The sequence below is a fragment of the Chrysemys picta genome, chromosome 18, assembly GCF_011386835.1.
Source record: "Chrysemys picta bellii isolate R12L10 chromosome 18, ASM1138683v2, whole genome shotgun sequence".
Classification (NCBI taxonomy): Eukaryota; Metazoa; Chordata; order Testudines; family Emydidae; genus Chrysemys; species Chrysemys picta.
The window spans coordinates 13,048,844-13,069,092 of NC_088808.1; the positions used below are offsets into that span (position 1 = coordinate 13,048,844).

The following is a 20,249-nucleotide window of genomic DNA, read 5'->3' on the forward strand; positions in this document are numbered from 1 at the left end:
TGCCCGCCCAGGCCTGGCCCCTTCCCTAGGCCAGCATCTCTCTCATGCCCTTCCCAGCACACACCAGCCTGCGACGGGCATCAGAGCAGCCGGCAGCCTCGCAGCTGAAGCCCCCCCAGCCCTGCTGGAAACCTCCCTCCTGAGAAAGCGGAGCAGTGAGCGAGGTTTAAAAATCAAGAGCTGGGTGCAATCCAGTTTCTGGCTCAGCCAGGCTGGTGGCACGCTCAGCGCCAGGCTCCGGAGCAGATCAGCAGGGCAGAGCTGGAGTAACCAGCAGGTGGAACCCATCCAGGGCTCAGACACAAAGAATTTCATCATCCAAACATTAACTAATGCCCGTTCTGAGCTTGGCAGAGCCGTGGGGCGCGCACCAGCCCCTGCTGTGTTGTCTTGGGCAGCCCAGGTGAGGCCCATGCCTGGAAGGCGAAGAGCCCTTTGAAATGAGCAGCCGAGGAGAACGCTGCTCTTTCAGGAGCAGGCCCTTAGCCTGCCTCGGTTTCCCCACTGGCGGAGTGAGGGTAATCTTCCAGCCCCCACCATGACCATGGGGATTAGGCTAGATAAGGGGCTTTACAAAGAACTCCAGCGCTGCCTGGCAGCACAGCTCCGGCCTCACCCCCGCCAGGCCCCACACGCCCAGGAAGGAGACGACACTACAGTGAGCACGCTGTTTATTTACATCAACAGGTCAATGGAGCGGACGCTCATGGAACAGCAGCACCATTGCTTCACTTTCAAAACTCTAACCTCCCAGAAAGCAGTCTGGAAAGGTCATCAATATCGTTTCGTAAATTACAGAAGATTTCATAAAAACCCTATTGCTAGTTAAATTATTGGAGACTCAGTAACATTTAGTCTTTAAACATCATCTGAGGCTGGACACGGGGAGCGACTTCCAACCTCCCTTCCTGCTTGGACCCAGACTCTCCAGGCTGCAACCAGAGGTGGGCCAGGCTCCACTATGAAGCCAGCGACCTGGCTCCAACGATCCTGTATCACAGCAGGGCCCGGAGGCTCTGTGGCAGTGCAGAGGGGCCCAGCAGGCTTCTCCCCGTCTCCACTGCCAGGGCCGGCGTCGTAGCCCAGCCCCCGGGAGAAGGGCCCAGTGCAGCAGGCCGTGGGTCAGTCGTCTGCCGCTAGACCAGCTGCACAGGAAGTCCGTGGATCAGGCAGCAGCAGCATTATTCCGTCGCCCAGACCCCCACGCCGAGTGGCTGGGCCAAAGGCAGTCCGTTGGGTTTGCTGAGAGGGGGACGTGCTGGGCCCAAGCTTTCAGCAGTCTGAGATTTACCCAAATCAACCCCTGAACCCCCCTCACTGGGGAGGGGTTAGGGCATCAGCCACACACGCCCCTAGACACGGCCAGGTCATACACAGAAACAGGCACTGGGGCAGTAAAGGGGGAGGGGGAGGACAGACCCCACACTGCCTGCCCAAGCACCCCAGCACTGCATGCGTTCGAGGATGGGGTTCAAAACCCAACCCCACAGCCTGGCCTATGTCCGGAGTGGGACCAGCCAATGCCCGGGCACTCGGGCAACAGAAATCAGGATACAGGGATACAGCAGACAGGTGGCTGTTAATCACTGGGTCAGGACATGGCTGGGCTGGCACAACTGGGTACTCTAGTGTGAGCAGAGCCTGGCACATCCTGACCGTGCCATGCGTCTGGGCACTCCAGGGAGCACAGACAGACCATGTAGTGCACCCAGTGCAACCAAGACCTTCGCAAGAGCATCTCCCCCGCCCCAAACACCCCCTCACAGCTGCCCTGCTTACAAGTGGCTTTCAAGTACCGATCTCTGGGAACACGCTTGCCCCAGCCTGGCCTGGAGCGCGCCCCCAGAGGACCGCAAGAGACGCTGGCTGAGCTGTGACGACACCAGGCGGCTCACGGCCATGGGGCTGGGAGCCAGTTTCCACAGCCCTTGCACCAGAGGGACTCTGCTCCTCCAGACAGGTGTTTCCTGAAGTCCCTGCTCAACAAGGGGCCCTCGCAGCTCAGCCTGAGAGCTCAGGCCGACCCCCAGCACCCAGTGTTTGCCCAGATGAAGCTGTCACTCTGAAAGCAACCCGGGCAGCGGGGCAGCTGCCAAGAACTGCCTAAGGTCCAGAAAGCAGCCCAGCTCCTCAGCTGCTAGGGCTTCCCGACCCCCAGCCCCATATGCCCTGCCATAGTTACTGTCCAGCAGAGCGCGAGCCGGGCCTGCTGCCTGGCCCACCTGGGCGCCAACAGAGCGGGTCGGGGGGATTACCCACTTTGCAAATGGCATGCAGAGCCCTCACGTCCCGCTGCCCAGCATTGGAGAGAGGCAGGAGTTTCCGCCCCAGGGCACAGATCTCTGCACCGGAAGGGGGAGGGGCGGCGGACAGGGACAATTCCTGCATAAGGCCCCTCTGCACTCAGGGCCGACCTGCCTACACAACACTGGCACTAGCGCCCATGGGCCCCACTGCCCCGGCATGGGCCTGAGAGAAGCTCACACATTGGGGCACTGAGAGAGACTCAGCGCTACAGTGCCTGGCTCTCACCCCCCGGGCTGCGTGAACCGGCCCAGCAGCACCAATGGGTGGGAGTGAGCACAACCTGCGGCTCCCAGCGCACCCCTGGCCTTCGATCACAGGCAGTTCCACCGGACCCCGCGCCAGACACACCCCAGCACTAACGGCCTCTGACGAACACCCAGCCAGAGCTTCCGGAGCCGATGCCACACGCCGGTGGCAGGACCTGGCTGCATTCAGCCCCAGGGCAGCCAGAAGGGCCTGAAGTAGCGAGACTCAAACCCATCCCTGGATCGGGCACCGCTTGGCTCTGGTGGCTCAACGGAACAGATCCAGGGAGGAGATAAAGGCACCAGGGTGGGGGGGACGGGACTCGTTCGGCGGGGGGCTGAGGCAGCTCCCAGTAAAGGCAACGCACCAGCCAACGGAGGCTGATGCTCAGTTGGGTGTCTGCCCGTGAGGCTCACGCTTCCCTCTGAATGCCTGGCAGGGGAAGGCCTCACCATGGCAGATGAACACTGCCCTCCTCAGCCCCCCCGTGGGACCCAGAGACCAGGAATTCCACCCCGGCCAAGCAAGAGCTCCCCGCCTGTCTCTACTTGGCCAGGCCAGGGACGGTGAGCTCCCAGGAAGGGCAGCGCCACGGAACATCAAGTAAATGTACGGTGCAGCCGGTCCCCTCGGGCTGAGATCAGCTGCTGGGTCCTCACCCCAGGCCCCCCAGGCCTGCAGGGAAGGTGCCCGTCACCCCACCAGCATGAGGGCAGTGACCAAATCCCGGCACTGACGAAAGGATCCTGCTGCGGGGGGGAAGGGGGGTGGCCTGAGGCTGAACGGGAGAGTCCTGGTGCCCGGGTGCAGTTGGCGCTGCCGTGAGGGGCTCAGCACGAGATCCCGGTGCCGGGGCGTGGACGCTGGCTGTACCAATTCCAGTCCTAGGGGTGGATCCAGCTGCCGCGAAGGTCTCAGCAGGAGAACCCCAGCAGCACGTGCAGTGCCCAGCCCCTGAGCTGGAAGCATCCCACTCGGGGGGCAGCAGGCTCAGGGAACACCTGGTAAAAGGTGCCTGGGAATATTCAAGTAAACAGCAAAGAGCGGCACGGAGGCCCCGCCCACAGGCACCTGCTACTGCGAGAGCGATTGGTCGAGCAGCTTCAAGACACCGCCCACCAGGTGCAGGCTTCCCGTGACCAGCACACGGATGGCAGCCGCTTCCTTGAGCAAGACAGCGCCGGTGCCCGCCACGGGGTGCAGGTGGAGCCCCTTGGTGGCGGGTGCCTGGAAGTGCGGGTCCCTGCCCTGGGTGATCCACTGCAGGGCGTGAGAGATGCAGGGGAACACCAGCGAGTTGGAGTTGAGAGGGCGCTCGGAGGAGGGCACGAAGAGCAGGGGGCCGCGCAAGGGGTCTGGCTTCAGCAGGCCACCCACCCCCTCCACCTGCATGGGGGGAGACAGCCAGAGGTCCTGCCCCACCTTCTCCTCCATCAGCCGGTTCCACTTCTTCTGGTTCTCCAGGCAGCGGGTCAGCATGTTCTCCAGGGTGACGTTGAAGTTCTGTTGGTCTGCAAAGGGGAGAACAACGAACTGCATCAGACGCTCCCAACCTGCCCGTTTTAATGGCCTCTCCGTCTCCAGAGAGCCGGGCCCCAGGGGGACACCAGGCCGCTGCACCCCACCAGCCGGCAAATCCAACCCTACAGAGCAGGAGGGTCACAGATGAGAGGGGACTCCTGGCATGGGCCGACAGAGCAGCGCTGTGGAGCCAGTGGAGGGACCCGTGACACCAGCCCTGGCTTTGTGGGGCCGTGAGATTGGCTGGTGGGCTGGCCTGGTACATGGGGGAGCCTGCCCAGCCCCACAGCCTGGGGAAGCAGCACGCGCATCCTCGAGAACCCTGATCAAAGCTATCTGACCAGCACTGCGGACAGCGCCCAAGAATCCGCAAGAGACCCCGACCCCCTGCAGAAAAATCCAGCGAGGAGGTTTCCAGGGACAACTTGCCCCCACCCCAAGCATCGAGCCAACCCGGGCCCCTGGGGCAGGAATATTCCCCACACAGACATCCCCCAACAGCACGGGCAGGGCAGAATCCGAGCCAGACGGGGCATGTCTGCTCTAGGGCAAGTTCCTGAGCAGATTCCCAGTGGAGCTCCCCGTCCCCGGGTACTGACCTGCGTTCCCCACCGCAGACACCTCCGTGAAGTTGGGGCAGAAGACGGCGTAGTCAAACCGGCAGGGCTGGGGCACAAGAGACACAGCATCAGCACAACGTCCACGCCAGCAAGGGGCTGGGTACTGCAGCCTTGGGCGGCCGCACGGGGGGAAAGGGGGAGGAGGACAAGGGGGGATTCAGCTCCTTACAGGAAGGACCTTGGCTACTGGCTCAGCATCCGTCACTATTCCTGCTGGAACCATTACAAACCAACAGGGGCACATTTGGTCTAGAGCTTAAGCAGGGACCAGGTAGCCAGGATGCCTGGGTTCTATTCCTGCAGAGGCTACTGGGGAAAGCAGCCAACCAGTCACTAGAAACCGCCCCTCCCCCTTCTATTTTCACTTCTGCCACTAAACTAATCCAGCCCCCAAGACTCGCTCCCGGGATCGCCCCCAGCCACTGCGCAGGAAGGCTGGAAGACCCTGAGTCCCCGGGGAAGGGCTGTTATAGGAGACAGAGGTGGACTGGACTCTAAGGGGCATGGCTGGGGGACAAGAGCGGGGCACTAGCACCACCTGGTGGCACTCTGTGGGATGTGTCAAAGCAGGCCCTGAACAGCCAGGCGGGTGCAGGGGAGGGGTCAGACACCACTGCAGGCCCCACGGCTCTGAACCCACCTGACACTTCAGAGCCCTCTGCCAGCGCCTGCCCAAGGCCAGCGTTACCCCATGGCACGGAAGGGGAGAATGAGGAACCGAGGGAAACAACTTAGCCAAGGGTCGGGGCAGAGCTGGGAATAGAACCCAGGAGTCCGGGCCCCCAGCCTGAGATGCATGCAGGTATCCGAGGCTGCCAGCATCCATCATCTGTAACCACCCTCCCCCAATTTAAATCCATTTGATCCGCTCTCCCCACATGGTCCAGCAGCCCTCCCCTCCCCCCCAATCTGCCGCCAGCCCATTTTCTGCCCTTACAAACCCGCCTGCCCGGCCGGCCCCAGCCCCCCACTGCCCCAAGGCACAGCCTCTCACCACTAGCAGCTTGAGCAGCGCACCCATGTCCCGGTCCCCCGTGGCGTTGAAGAGAAGCACCCGGAGCTCGGAGCCGCTGCAGACGAGACGGGCCCAGGCTGGTCAGCTGAGGGACTCTCGCTCCCAGCCCCGCTCCGGAGCGGGCTGGGCTAGCTGCTGCCACCGCGCAAGGCCCAGGAAGTCCAGCAACCCCAACCCAAGGCCTGTCCCACCCTTGATAGGACAACAGGGTCCCGTCCCCTTCCGCCCTGGTGTCCTGGGACCATGCAGGTTGCTGGTACAAAGCCTCAGGCCTCCTCCCCTTCCCTGCCTACCACCCCCAAACACGGCCTGCTGGTCTGGGGCCCACCTCTCTCCAGCAGGAAAAGGCAGGTGCTGCTCCCACCCTTGGCATGGCTGATGGGGAAGCTCCTCCCCCAGATGGGCCACAGGAGCCTCATTCTCAACCCAACCGGCACCTCTCTGGGAAATCTCCCTCCAGCTGTGCTGGGTGGGGCTCAGGCAAAGCCTGTGACAGCAGAGCAATGGATCCCCCTCCCTGCCTGGCGCCTCCTTACTCCACAGGCTTCTCCTCGTTGAGGGCTGCCTGGCGGAACCAGCGCACACAGGCCTGCACGCTGCTGGTGGTGTGAGCCCCGTCGATGAACCACGTCACCGCCCCGTGCTGCAGCACCTGGGTGCGGCCCAGCCACTCCGTGTCCTGTAAACCTGGGAGGGGAAAGGGGGCTATGAGAGGGGCCAGGCCCACCCGGCAGGGACTTGCTGCCCCCTTCACCAGCCCCTGCCGTCAGCCGAGTTACCAGCTCCCTGGTGGGCCCGACTCAGCTAAGTTATGGCAGCATGAGGGGAGTGGGGACAAAGGGATCCAAGATCGGAGGGTGCTGGTGTCATAGAGCAGGCTTGGCTTGTTAGGGGTCTGGCATGGGGCCCCGCTGACAGCACAGTGACCCATCCACCCTGGGGCCCGCACATAGGTACGTTAAACCCACCCAGAGCCATTCCTGCAACAAAACCTTCCTGGAGCATTTCACTGGGGAGACCCCAACACCACCACCAGACCCCCCCCCCCTTCCCCTTATTCCGGTACCACCGCCCCTGTGCCACAGAGGCAAGGAGCCGGTCAGTGACTCATTACGCCCGTGGCCTGCCCACCTCACAGTGGTGCTAGTTCCCAACGGGACGGATACGGATTCCAGAGACCTCACCCAGCCCAACCTGCCTGGGCTCCTGCCCTCAGGCCAGCGGCTGGGACCGGGGTGTGGGCCGGCCCAGTGACCCCAGGGGAGGTAGGAGGGTGAAGGGCCGGCCTGGGACGGGTTGGTGCTGGAGGCTGGTGCTGTACAATCACCCTCAGCACTTTCTGGCAGCCCAGGAAGCACCAGGCTCCTAAGTGTTAAAACTGAGGAAACAGGAAGAGCTAAAGGGCAGCGAGTTCAAAATGTCAACGCACGGGGTGGGCCGGGGACAGAGTCCAGGGCCTTGGCCTTGGGACCGACGCACGAGTGGTTACTGCCCATAGCGCTTTGTTATCTCCAACGAGCAGCAGTTCCGGCCTGATCCCAGCTAGCCAAAGCCAAGGGCAGGCACTAGCCAGGGAACCACAACAGAGCACCCAGGAAATGCCCAGGGCAGGCAGGGGGCACCGGAGCAGCAGTGGGGCGGGACACACCCACATCCTTACCCTGCACCATGGAACCGCTGGGCCTGAATGCAGGTGCCAGGGGCACAGGTCTCTTGCCTAGTAGCTCCGCGCCTGGCTGCAAGTCCTTCAGCTCCCCAGTACCTGCAAGGAGATGGAAGCTGGGCTGAGTCACCGTTCTAACAGCCCCACGTGGCCGCCTGTAGCCCTCCTGTCACTCGGCCTTCCCTCCTCACACACAACTGGACTCCAGTCAGCCTGGGGGAGCCGCCCCGGGGTACGTGCCATAGAAACCAGGGTGGATTGATTTAAATCAAGGCGATTGAAATCACCGAGTGGAAAACCTCAATTTAAATCATGGATTTTCATCAAGGTTTCCATTTGCACTTCTGTGCTTTTCTAGCGAAAGGTGCATCCTCATGGATTGATACAAGCATCAAGGAACTTTCACACAACATTTGGTAGCTCTTTGTGCCCCCCAGGAGAGTACATGTGAACTCTGCACATTTACTTAAGCCATTTTATAGCGTCATATTTTCATATTCTTGTTAATTGTACATTTTTAGTAGGTTAGAAAATGGTGTCTGGTGCATTGCTTCTATACTAGAGAATTAGCATTTTACTCATGATTTGTGTCAAGCTGCATTCAGATGGTAACTGGAATCGCGTTACACACAAAGCAGCACGTCACATTTCGTTCTAAACAAAAACCACCTTCAATGCTTTGGATACACAAACTGCAGGGTTTTTCCATGAGCTGAAGAGTAAGTTTCCAGGGTGGGTGGAGTCATAAATATTCATAATTTGAAAACTGAGCCAATCAGAGCTCAGGTAGGGAGGAGCTATAAAATAGGAGTCTGAGACCTCCGAGGTGGAGATCCTGAGGAGCTACACGATGGTGTCTCCTGGAGCCAGAGGCTGGGTCCCAATGCCTGTGATGACTTTGCCAGTCTCTTGCACCCAGCAGCACAGCCCCTGCCCACCCCCCCAGGATCCAGCCCTTAGCACAGTATGTGACCTAGCACATTGATAAAGCTCCAGTTAGATGTTTTCCCCTGGTTCTCTCTCTACACAGAAAAGCAGCCTTGAACTCAAAGTCTTTATAGAGCCTCATCCACACTGATTTTGAATTGAAATGTTTTAAAAGGGCGTAATAGGTTTAGACCTTAACATATTTTGTATTATGTCACAATTCATTTTAAAACAGGTTTATTTTTAAAAAGAAAAACTTATAATTTAAATAAAATAAAAACTATCCCAAGAATCCCACCTGCCTCCCCAGCAGGGCCCCCCCCCCTTAGCTTAGCCCCCAGCACGTTGGTAACTTGCTGGCTTGTATTTGCAGGGTGCAGAGAGCCCGCCCACCCACCCCCCAGTCTCCCCTGAAGCGCCAAGGGGCTCCCAGCCAGAGTTCCACACGCGGCACTTGGGAAAACACCAATCAGGGCATCTCCAGGGAGTTGCGGCTGGGAACACAAAGCCGGAGTGCCGGCTTCACATCCTAGGTGCCAGGCTGTGGGGAGCAGCGCCAGGCTGGACGGTCACATGCTGCGTACCCGGCCCGCCGGGAGACTGAAGTGCAGCCCAATCAGGACTTTCCCAGAATCTCCTCGGAGAGACGCCCCAACCCAGGAACTAGAGCAAGGGCTGGAATGTGCCGTTCAGCGCAGGGAGGGACGGCCTCCTCCCCATACACACAAGCTCTCTCGTGCCGGGGCCATGCTCCTTACCCTGATACCCCTGCTGCTGCAGCCAGGCCCGGGAGAGCTGCAGGGCTAGAGTGGCATTGGATCGCTGGTGCTCGCCCGCCAGCCCCAGCTGAAGTGCCTTATCGTCCTCTTCGAAGGCCTCCAAGTCAGGGCACAGGTAAAGCGGGCACTGCACGGAGAGAGGGGGCAGAGGGTGAGCCCTGCCCAGCTCACCCATCTCCCCGGGGCAGCTCCGCCAGCTGGCCGAGAGCCCCCCGGTGGGTTCTGCCGACCTACAGACCAGGCAGCAGCAACTGAGGCAACCCCGCCCCAGGGCCCCGTGGCTCATATTCATGGGCCGTCATGTTTCCATCTGGCCCTGCCTCTCCAGGGATGGACCCCGAGGGGCGCCGGCACCAGCAGTGCCCAAACTCAGGTGCTGCCCAGGAGAAACGGGGGAGCCCCTGGGATCACAGGTCTGGGACCACCCTGCAAAGGATGCAGAGTGAGGAGGGGCCACAGGAGCCCAACCCTCCCTGGGGCGGGAGGGAGGGGATTGGGACCCAAGGCCCCTGGCCAGCACGATCCAAGGGGGCAGGAGCCATCTGACATCCCACCCCCTGCTCCTGGCGTGGGTGCAGCAGGGAGAGTCGCCTCCCCGACCTAGTGACAGCAGCAGGATGCGCTCAGAGGGGGCATGTATCCAACAAGAACTCACCGGGCTCTCCCTGGCTCGCTCCCGCAGCACCTCCAGGGGCCGCTCAGGCTGTGGCACTGTGAACGCCGGCACACCAGGCTGAAAGCAACGCAGATGTAGTCACGGGCCCCGGATCCACGGCCTCCCAGGCTGCCCCCCCATCCCCACGCAGACACCTGGACTCCAGTGACAGGCTGCTGGTCAGGGGCAGACCCGGACGCCCAGGGGCGAGCTGGGACCCCTCACTCAGGTTCAGAGCTTGCCCCTCAGATGGGCCCCCACCCCCATGCTGCCCTGTGGCCTCCTGCACCAGGGGAGTTTCACTTCCCAGATCACAGCAAACAGACTTGGTCCTGCTGAACCAGGAATCTGGACCAGCCCACTCAAGGCTGTCAGAGACCCCCCGTCCCCACAGAGCCCCGCGGTCTCTACCTTGAAGATGCCCCCTTTCTGCCAGGCGATTTTCTCAATGGTGTCCCCCAGGATGCTGGTGTGGTCGATCCCCAGAGAGGAGACCCCGCACACGATCGGCTTCCTGGAGACAGAGAGAAGGTGAGAGCCCAGCGCCAGGACTCCCAGAGGGCGGCTCCTCTCCCCAGCTCTGTGGCCAGCCAGCACCCAGGAGGTCCCTGAACTCAGGGCACCGGCTGGCTCATGGGATCGGCACAGAACCTTTCACCTCCCGGCCCACGGCTGACACTGAGCCCAGCATGGCTGGAAGCCCCTAGCACCTCAGGGACGGTCAACGGCTTCCCTGGCCAGGCGTCCCCATCACAGCCACCAGGACTAGGCCCCTTTGTCAGCAGAGGAGTCAAGAACTGACCGAACTCCCCTACCAGGCCCAGCTGGGTTGAGGCCCGTTGGCTCACCTGCCCCTGCCCAGGCAGTCCCTGCTCTGGGGACAGCTAGTGGCCTCCACACGCTAGTTTCCCACAGAGGCAATAAGGAGGCGGGCGCCTGGTCCCCATGCCAGGCCCAGCCTGCTCCTACCTGATGATGTTGGTGCAGTCGTAGGCACCCCCAATGCCAACTTCCACCACAGCCAGATCCACCTGGACGGGAGACAAGAGTGTGTTAAGGGGCCACCTGTGGCATCTGTGCCCAACACACAGGAAACAAAACAGTCCCATGGCACAGCCCTGAGCAGGGACAGAGGGAGCATCATACCTTCTCCTGCAGGAAGACGTGGAAGGCCATGATGGTGAGGAAGCGGAAGTAGGCGGGCATGCTGGCGTGGCCGGGGTCCTGCATGACAGACAGTTACCTGAGGGGACTCCAGGGCAGCAGCTCTACCCCAGCCCGATTGCTAAGCCACAGGACAGCAAGGGACAGACCCTCCTCCCTGCGCTGCGGGGCTCTGGCCCACTCCCCAGGGCAGGAGCAGGGACACGGCATGTGCAGGGCCCAGCTCATCTGAGAGTTTTACACGAATAGTCGACTTCACCACGCAGCTGGGGAAACCGAGGCACGGAGCGGGGAAACTGACTTGCCCAAGGACACCCAGCAAGGCAGTGGCAGAGTAGAACTAGGGATCCCCTGCTCTAAGCACTAGATAACCCGCCCACACCCAATCCTTACAAGGAGCCGGCCTCGGGGCAGCGATCTGACTTTGCCTGGTCCCCCTCTGGACCCAGGAGCAGAAACTCGGTTACTGTACCGCTCCGGGTGACTCCCCTAGCGTGAGATCCTACTGGCCTGGTCACAGGGCACATTCCTGCCGAGGAACAGGCGCTCTGCTCGTACGGGCTGCAGGAGGCAGCAGCGGCTTATACCCCCCCCACCCCAGGGTGGCAGCAGCTCCCTGCCCAGAGCTCCCACCACACACACCTTGGTCTCCTCCAGCCGGTTATACACCTGCCAGAAGTACTTGCTGAAGAGCTCCTTGCTGATCGGCTGCCCGTTGATGCGGATCCTCTCGCGCACCTGGACCAGGTGGGGAGAGCTGGGGTGATGGGAGAACAGACAGTCAGCACCATTCCACCCTCCCCAGGGTGCCACTCAGCACCCGGCAGCGGCCGACTGAATCCGTCCCCCAGGAACCCTCGGGCCGCCCACCTGTAGAAGCCCGTCTTCAGGCCGTAGTTGCGGAGGATGCGCTCCGTGAAGGCACACGTCGAGCCCTGGAAGAAGAAGTCAGCAGCATTAAACATGGAGCCAGCCCTCCCCAGCAAAAGGGAACTCCCTGGATTGCCCTCCACCCCCACAGCGCCAGAGCTGCTCTCCTAAACCTCCAGCACCCCCACCCTGAGTGTCCCATGACCCATCCCACGGCCTAGTTATTTCCCCACTCACCCCATCCTGCGGCATGCTCGCCCATCATTTCCCCCGAGCCCTGCGCCCCACAGACTCCCCTTGCCCCCACATGCCTCGTTCCACACACCCCTGCAGTGCCCCACGCAACCCCACCCCAACGCCCCCGCTTACCTTGCCCTTTGTCCCAGTTACGTGGATAATGTTCAGTTGATCCAGGTCTTCGACCTGCCAGACAGAGGTTAACAAACACATGAGAGGGGGGTCAGAGCTGGGGAAGACACCCTCGCCCGGCACTGCGCCGGGCTGGCGGGAGGGCTCACAGCCAGTCCCACCAAGCGGAGAGGCCAGTACAGCCTGGGATGCCACCCCCACCCTCCATCCATCCCTCCCACCCGGCAGGGAGCAGCGCTGAGAGGGCTCTGCTCAGCCAGGGAAGGGGACGTGACAACTCTCACCTTTAACCCACTTCGCTCCAAGAAGCCTTTCATGGCCTCCAGCTGCACCTGGGGGTCTCCACGCTCCCGCTTCACCTGCTCCAGGTAATTGGCATTGGTCTGGAGGGTGTTCAGAGTCCGGATGGCATCCTGGAATGAGACTCACCAGATGAGGCACAGATCAGCTCTCCGCTCGTAGGAGGGGATGGTGGCCAAGAGCCAACGCTCCAGCCCCCTGTGTGTGCCGGAAGGGGGTCTCCTGCTCGCCCACAGAGGAGCCCCTGGCTCTACATACTAAGCTCACGGGTGTCAGGCAGCCCAAGCCCCCACCCATCCCTGGCTCCCAACACACAGCTGCCAACCTTTGCTCTTCTGGGGGAGGGCAACATTACCGACCAGGCTCCCCCGCCGTCAGAGCCCCCATCACGGGTGGGAAGATAGCCACCTCCAGTGCCACCCACCCAGTCCATCTCCGCGCCCAGGGCCCTCCACGGTGAGGGAGGGGGCTCATCAGCTGCCGCCCTGTGCCAAAAACCTCGTCTGCCCTGCACCAAGAGCAGTGCTGGAGCGTGACAAAGGGGAGCAGTAGGAGCTCACTCCCTCCCTGCCAGGTGAGCGCTGATCAGAGCACACCAACCCCAGCTTTCGCTTCCAGCCAGAGCAAACAAAGGCTGAGCTCAGGGCCCGGAGGGGGGGCACCACGCTGCACCACTGGTCACTCACGCACTGGAGGGCGAAACATAGCGGCCAGGCCAGAACCAGCCACTAGCTCCGACTGCTCCACAGTGGCCTTCGGATCACGGGCTGCATTCAGAACAGCAGGACTTGCACACGGCTAGCTTGTCTTGCCCTGCTACAGTTATGGGACTGCAAAGCCACAGTCCAAGGTATGGTGCTTGGAGCAGGGGGAACTGAAATCCAGTGTCTTTTAGCTAGCTAGGTGTTTGGCAATGCATCTCCCTGCCTCCTGCTCAGACCAGACTCGGGGGCCGGGGCAAGAGAGACGACTGAGAACTCTTTACAAATACACACGATGAAGGACCACAAGCGACATCCCAGACGGGAAATCCCCACCGAGGAAGCACTGGAGAGGAAGAGTCTCAGTGGTAATTCCAAAAGCAGCTGCCAGACGAGGGAGGAGAGGGGAAGGTGCGTGAAATCAGCCCTGATAACTATTTCCAAGGCACGGGGAGCGGGGACAGAGCGTACGCCGATCACGAGACAAGCCCCAGGAACACAAGCTGGAGCACTGGTGTAACAGAGCCCCAGGGTGTGTTGGGTGGATCCACAGGCAGTACAATCCACCCACCGTCAGCACCAGAACACTTTAAGTGCAATATATTTTCACCCCTTGCCATTACTAATATTGGTTCTATTGCAGTAGTGCCTAGAAAGCCCGACAGAGACTGGGCTCCCATTGTACTAGGCAGGGCAGATATTCATGAGAGAGACCCTCTGCACCAAAGAGTTTACAATCTAAGCAGACAAGACAGTCAGAGGGTGAGAAGGGAAACTGAGGCACAGAGAGTGCCTCACTGTGGCAGAATCAGTACCCAGGGTTCCTGACTTCCAGTTCTGTGCCCCAACCCCGGGACCCCAGTAGTAGTATCTGGAGCAGAGCATTTAAGGGCTATATAGTCTCACACGCTTCGATGGTTGCACTGTCTGCGTCACTGTGTTTTAAGGTGCCGGTTTTCCAAGGCCCAGAATAGCCTCTTTAAATGCTGATTAACACATTTCCCAGGGATGGCTTTAGTTCCAGTATGCCTCGTGCAGAGTAGCAATTTATTGGGGTTTCTTAAAGTACCTCCGGGGGTAGACTGTGCAGCTCTGGCAGGGGCTGGACAGTAACCAGATATACTCCCCGCAATTCACCTCTATAAAAAGCACTGGCCACGCTCCTCCAGATACATGTGGCTATTTATACTGGGTGGGACACTGTATCTCCCTGGGTTTCCTGGGACCAAAGACACTGAACGCACAATCCGCTTCTTGCCTTCTCTCAGCTGAGCCAGAACTGGATGGAATCAGGTCTTCCCCACACTGCACCACATCATGCATTGCTCCCCTTCTCCAACAGGGACAAGAAGCCAGCCCGCTACCTATGGTTACCCCAAGCACTTCCCAGCTAGACCCAGGCACACAGTAGCTCATGTAGATTATTATAAGGCACTATCACAATACAAGGGACTCCCGTCATAAACCAGGCCCTGTTGTGCTAAGTGCTGTACAAACACTTAATTGAAGAGAAGAACAGGAGTACTTGTGGCACATTAGAGACTAACAAATTTATTAGAGCATAAGCTTTCGTGGACTACAGCCCACTTCTTCGGATGCATATGCAAGAACAGTACTCCTGTTCTTCTTTTTGCGGATACAGACTAACACGGCTGCTACTCTGAAACCTGTCATTAATGAAGAGACAGTCCCTGCCCCAGGGACCGAAACTCACCTCCATCCTTCATCACTATTACCGATGACTACTGACACCGGGGCACCCAAATCACAAAACTGACACTACTCAGAACTCAGCCAGGTGTTAAGACTGTGAATCACATGTGATCCTGACTCACTTCCTGCCCCAACATCATTTAATTAGACACAAAGCCCCCCCCCCCTCCCCACATTATGTTCATGCCACATGAAGCTGCACGGTCAGAGTTGGTTTTAAAACAAAAGTAACGAAGTGTAAAAATCAATGTTGAACATGGCCACAGCCCAGATCCTTTTGACTTTACAGGAGGAACTGAGTGAGCAACCCAGCAAGCGCCACAAAACGTGAACAAAGACATTAGCCGGGTGCAGCCAGCCATGTGCTTTGGAACATTATCGTTTGCATCATCGGACATTCTGATTCCAATTCAGCTACCTTCATATTGCTTTAGCAGTGCTTTATGCATTTCACTCCTCTAAGATCATCCAACAGTCACTGATTTCCACATATTCAAAGCCCATTCTTTTGAAGAGAAAACACACACCCACCCACACAGATCTTCAGCTACATAGAAAAGATTTAGAGACCTTTTCTACAGGACAGTCTCAGGATGCAATTTTCAAATGTAACTACCTGATAGTTGACACTTGATCAGTTTCCCGCCCCAAACTTAAGTCAGGGACATCCTATCAATCAGTGCCAACCGTTTTCTACGTTAAGATTCAAATGTAAGCTGTTGTGATGAAAAAAAAGTGAGATTGTTATTTGTACAGAAGTGACTTCATTGAATTTGACAAAATGCAGGAAGTGCAGCTTTGCTGGTTTGGATGCAGGCAGAGGATGAAGGAAGGGCACCTGGTGAAAGCACCAGAGCAGAAGAGGGTGATAGGAAAGAGATGCTGAGGAAGTGATGGCTGGATTGCATCAAAGAAGATGGTAAGCAGGTGGACCTCAGTGCTGCCTCAGACAAAGACAGTGGATGCTTGCATGACAATCTTATGCCTCTGTTTGTCACAGACTGATGGCAGGAGAGAGATCACTTGATCATTATCTGTTAGGTTCACTCCCTCTGGGGCACCTGCCACTGGCCACTGTCGGTAGACAGGATACTGGGCTGGATGGACTTTGGTCTGACCCAGTATGGCCGTTCTTATGTAATCCAACCCAAATTGATGGGATAAGGGTGATTTCATTTATTCAGTGGTTTCCCCCACAAAACCAAAGTTGGTTGAATGATTTTTCCCAAGTACTTCCCAACCTTTGTTTGAAGTACTGTGCCGCAAGCCCATTGAAATCAATGGCGTCTTTCCATTGAGTTCAATCAATGGGAAGAAAGTTATGAAAGAAGGAAGACAGGGAATTGTTAAGTAGAAACTGTTAGGCAAGCTTGGCTATTAGAACCTACTAGGAAGAGAGAGCCCTACCCCAGTCACCCTGTAACTACTTTTGAGCCCATAAAGCCCTACGCAGTGTCGGTATGAGGCGCATCACGGAAAATAAAAGTCAGAACGGGCAAAGGGGTTGGGGGTGACCCACTAAGGTTTGCACCAGAACTGGGATGAGGGCCAAGTCCCCCAAACAGCATCAAAAGCAATTTATAAATAGCACCAACCCCCAGCACAGCCCCCTGCCTCCACATGTCCCAGATGCCCCCCCAAAAAAAGCCCTCGATCCTCCCCCCACATGCCTGAACCCCCCTCGATTCTCCCCCCACTGAAAACCTGCATATCAAATAGGATGTGCCCATACCAGCCTCCCATCCACCTCCACCCTATTGCAGCCCCCCCACAAGCCTGCCCCCCCCCCCCAGCTAAAGACATGTGCCCATGGAACAGGCTGCCCGGCCCAGACCCGCACCCCCATCCGCCCTGCCCCCCAGCTAAAGACATGTGCCCATGGAACAGGCTGCCCGGCCCAGACCCGCCCCCCCATCCGCCCTGCCCCCCAACTAAAGACATGTGCCCATGGAACAGGCTGCCCGGCCCCCCGCCAGGCCCCAGATCCCACGTGTCCCGGCTGATGTAACCGGGCCGGGCCGCCCCCGCGCCGGTACCTGATACTCCATCCTGGGCACGCGGGCCGGCCTGGTGCTGAAGCAGCGCTGCCCGCCGGCCGCCTCCGCCACGAGCCGCAGCGCGGAGTGCAGCCCGCGGAGCCCGCGAAAGCCCATCCCGCCTCCTGCTGACAGGCGGCCCCCGCCGCCACCGACCGGCGCAGCCCCGCACCCCTCCCACGTACGTGCGGCGGCGCCCCGCCCCTGGAGCCACCGCCCACCGCCAGCGCGCGGCAGCGTGGGCCCGCCCTCTTTGTGAGGGGCAATCCGTGGGGAGAGCGAGCCCGGGAAGGGCGACGGCCGCCATCATTGTGAGGGGCACCTTATTCTCTTAAAGGGCAACACTGTCTTTCATTTACTGATTGTGGCTACTATGTCCCCTACAGCAAGCGGGGGAGGGGACACAGAACTGATCTCCTACAGATGCAGCAGCCTTCCTCCCTCCCCCCCAGCACTCTGCCAAGTGCTACACACAGTGCTCCTGAAGGGCCGTCCAACCCCCACCAACTGCATTAGAAAAGACGTGTCAGGTCCCACATTGGAGAGGGCCCATGTTCCCATAGCGTCTGCAGGGGAACATCCCCAGATAAATTCATGTTTGCACACACACTGCTTAGTACCTAAAGCAGGGGTGGGCAAACTACGGCCCGGGGGCCACATCCAGCCCTTCAGACATTTTAATCCGGCCCTCAAGCTTCCACCGGGGAGCGGGGTCCATGACTTGCCCCGCTCCGTGCATGCCAAGGCCGTGAACCGCGGCTAATGGGAGCTGCAGGGGCGGTGCTTGCGGACAGGGCAGCGTGCAGAGCCGCTTGGCCACATCTCCACGTAGGAGGTGGAAGGGGGATATGCCGCTGCTTCTGGGAGCTGCTTGAGCTATGCGCCACCCAGAGCCTGCGCCCCTGCCCCCTCACATGCCCCAACCCCCTGTCCCGGCCCTGATTCCCCTCCCATCCTCTGAACCCTCAGTCCCAGCCCAGAGCACCCTTCTGTAACCCCAACCCCTCATCCCCAGCCCTACCTCAGAGCCAGCACCCCCAGTCGGAGCCCTCACCCCCCCCACACACACACCCCAATGCCCTGCCCCAGCCCAGAGCCCCCTCCTGCACCCTGAATGCATTTCTGGCCCCACCCCACAGTCCACACCCCGAGCCGGAGCCCTCACCCCCCTCCCACACTCCAACCCCCAATTCGTAAGCATTCATGGCCCGCCATATAATTTCCATACCCAGATGTGGCCCTCGGGCCAAAAAGTTTGCCCACCCCTCATCTAAAGCTTTCCAGTGCACATGGCGAGGAAAAACCGCCACTACACAGGGGGCGTACTGTGTGTTGTGGACTTCAAGGTCAGCTGGCACAGAGAGGCAGCGCAAAGTTCAAGCAATCCTGCCAGTTCAATAAAAGCTGCTTTTATTACAAAATGGAATGTCACAGCAGTGTCTTCCTATGAAAACATCACACCCCCCACTGAAGGAAACGATCAACTACAGTCAGGATATTTCAGGGCCTAACCCACTCCCCACAAAAATACACAGCAGATGCTCCGCTTTTTAGTTGAGCTAAACACCGTTCCTGCACTGTTTTCTCCTCATGGTGCAAATACACCTCTATCCAGATACAACACGACCCGATCTAACACGAATTTGGATCTAACACGGTAAAGCAGCACTCCGGGGGGGGCTGCACACTCCGGTGGATCAAAGCAAGTTCAATATAACGCGGTTTCACCTATAACGCAGTAAGATTTTTTGGCTTCCGAGGACAGCGTTATATCGGGGTAGAGGTGTACCTAGGCAAGCTGTGCATTCCATCCCATTTAAATAGACACATGCGAAGGTCTTTTTTAAAAGGATTTTGGCGAGGACCTAAACGATAATTTAATAGCAAGCTTTAAACACACCCAAGCCAGATACACCATAGTCGGCATATTCCAACTAAAGCCTCCGTTAACCAACAGCTGGAGGTGCGGGCAGCTCTACCTCCCGCTCACCATTCCCAACTCTTAACGACATTTATAGCTTTAGCAGTGAAGTTAGTATCATGGCCAATTTAAAACAAAATTAAATTACCATCTCAATTCTTCGAGTGTAGGGGCAGCTCCACCACATTCAGCCAGTCTCCCTCCTACAGTTCGCAGGGCTGTTGCTAAGTGTGGAGATTACAAGAGATTACAACTGTCGCAAAGACCAGTTTTTAGTACAGGAGCCATTTGTTCCCGTTCAGGATTATCATCTACTTGCCTGTATCGTGGTAGCACCTAGAAGCCCCAAGTCAGGGAGCAGGGTCCCATTGTGCTAGGCACTGTACAAACACACAACAAAGACAGTCACTGCCCCAAAGTGCCTCAGTGGAAAACATGCAGGGAAAGGGTAGGAATCATTACTCTAAAGTGGCCACTGCTCTGGAGAGAAAGGAATCAGCAGTTCAGCCAGATTTTGTTCTTGCTCATGTCTTGATGCAGGAGCTAACTTGTTAACACTGTTCAGCATTATCTTTGTCAACGCGGATTTATCACAAGAAAAATACTGGTTTCTGCATCCAAACTATTCTCTAACAAAGAGATTTGAGTTATCACTGCCTGGGCCGCTAACCTCATCTACAGCAACACCTGTTCTTATTCAAAAATTAAGCACAGTAAATCCCCATTACTTTATAAAACTATTTTTATCAGTGTAAGGACAGAGCAAACAGCTCCAGCCTAGCCGTTAAAGGGGACATCACCAACTTAATTACAGGTGTGGGAACTGTTACCTACTTTCTCATAGAGCACATCAAAGAGCTGCTGTTCCATTTTCCCCCATTTGTTCAAAAATTCACACAAGGGAGAGAAATAATTTAAAAACGAGACATATGATTGTTTCTTCACAACAACTGGCAGAGGGCACCAGGGCCAGTGTATTCCCTGCAGCTAACTTAATTCATATCCCTTTAACACCAAAAGCTTCCCAAAACTCCCCATGGTTTCCAAACTCCATCCCAGAGAAGAGATTTACCTTACACATGTCCTTTATCATCCTTACTTTCTGCTCTGAAGCCAGTTTCATCTCTGCTGCCTGCTGTTTACAGACCTCACGCTGGCGTGTTGCTACTAGCCCAGTTGAAGGACAAAGGTTATCAGCAGCTGCACTCTGCACACATTACTCTTATTTCAAAGGCTCAGGGTTTTACTCTGGTTTGCCAGCACCACAAAGCAGCTGCACCTTCTCAAACAAATTCACAAGAGCTGCTGCAACCACTGAACAACCCCTGGCAGGAGCCTGAGGAAAGAGAGAATTTCCCTTCAGCACAGGAATCCATTAAGATCTCCATAGAGAGTTTCTATTAGGTGCATATCAGGCTTAATAAGCTCTTGTTGGCAGGAAA

General features: G+C 58.0%; 1 protein-coding gene across 7 annotated transcripts; it reads right to left on the reverse strand.

The window, feature by feature from the left end:
• Positions 1-654: 654 nt before the first annotated feature.
• On the reverse strand, positions 655-20,012 carry FPGS (folylpolyglutamate synthase). 7 transcript variants are annotated; one of them, XM_065572038.1, is made up of 17 exons: positions 19,880-19,948; positions 19,127-19,187; positions 18,956-19,031; positions 12,421-12,549; positions 12,137-12,190; positions 11,768-11,832; positions 11,540-11,654; positions 10,880-10,957; positions 10,703-10,764; positions 10,145-10,247; positions 9,734-9,811; positions 9,058-9,205; positions 7,370-7,471; positions 6,246-6,396; positions 5,689-5,764; positions 4,674-4,740; positions 655-4,086 (listed from the first exon to the last, which is right to left on the reverse strand). In XM_065572038.1, exons 3-17 carry the CDS (start codon positions 18,992-18,994, stop codon positions 3,209-3,211), a joined length of 2,145 nt encoding a protein of 714 aa, XP_065428110.1. In that variant the 5' UTR covers positions 18,995-19,031; positions 19,127-19,187; positions 19,880-19,948; the 3' UTR covers positions 655-3,208. The 7 variants fall into 7 exon arrangements, with proteins under 7 accessions (XP_065428110.1, XP_042710125.2, XP_042710124.2 ...); XM_042854191.2 differs by lacking the exon at positions 19,127-19,187 and having other exon boundaries at positions 19,880-19,969; XM_042854190.2 differs by lacking the exons at positions 18,956-19,031; positions 19,127-19,187 and having other exon boundaries at positions 19,880-20,012.
• Positions 20,013-20,249: the final 237 nt, after the last annotated feature.

What these genes read in the sequence shown, in the direction of transcription:
- FPGS (XM_042854189.2), bottom strand. Translation starts at nt 17,003, where the DNA reads ATGGGCTTTCGCGGGCTCCGCGGGCTGCACTCCGCGCTGCGGCTCGTG. An exon ending in TGCCCAGGATGGAGTATCAG is followed by an intron (nt 12,550 to 16,886) that starts GTACCGGCGCGG and finishes GTCTCATTCCAG; the next exon opens with GATGCCATCCGGACTCTGAA. An exon ending in CAGCGGTTCCATGGTGCAGG is followed by an intron (nt 6,397 to 7,369) that starts GTAAGGATGTGG and finishes TTCCCCTCCCAG; the next exon opens with GTTTACAGGACACGGAGTGG.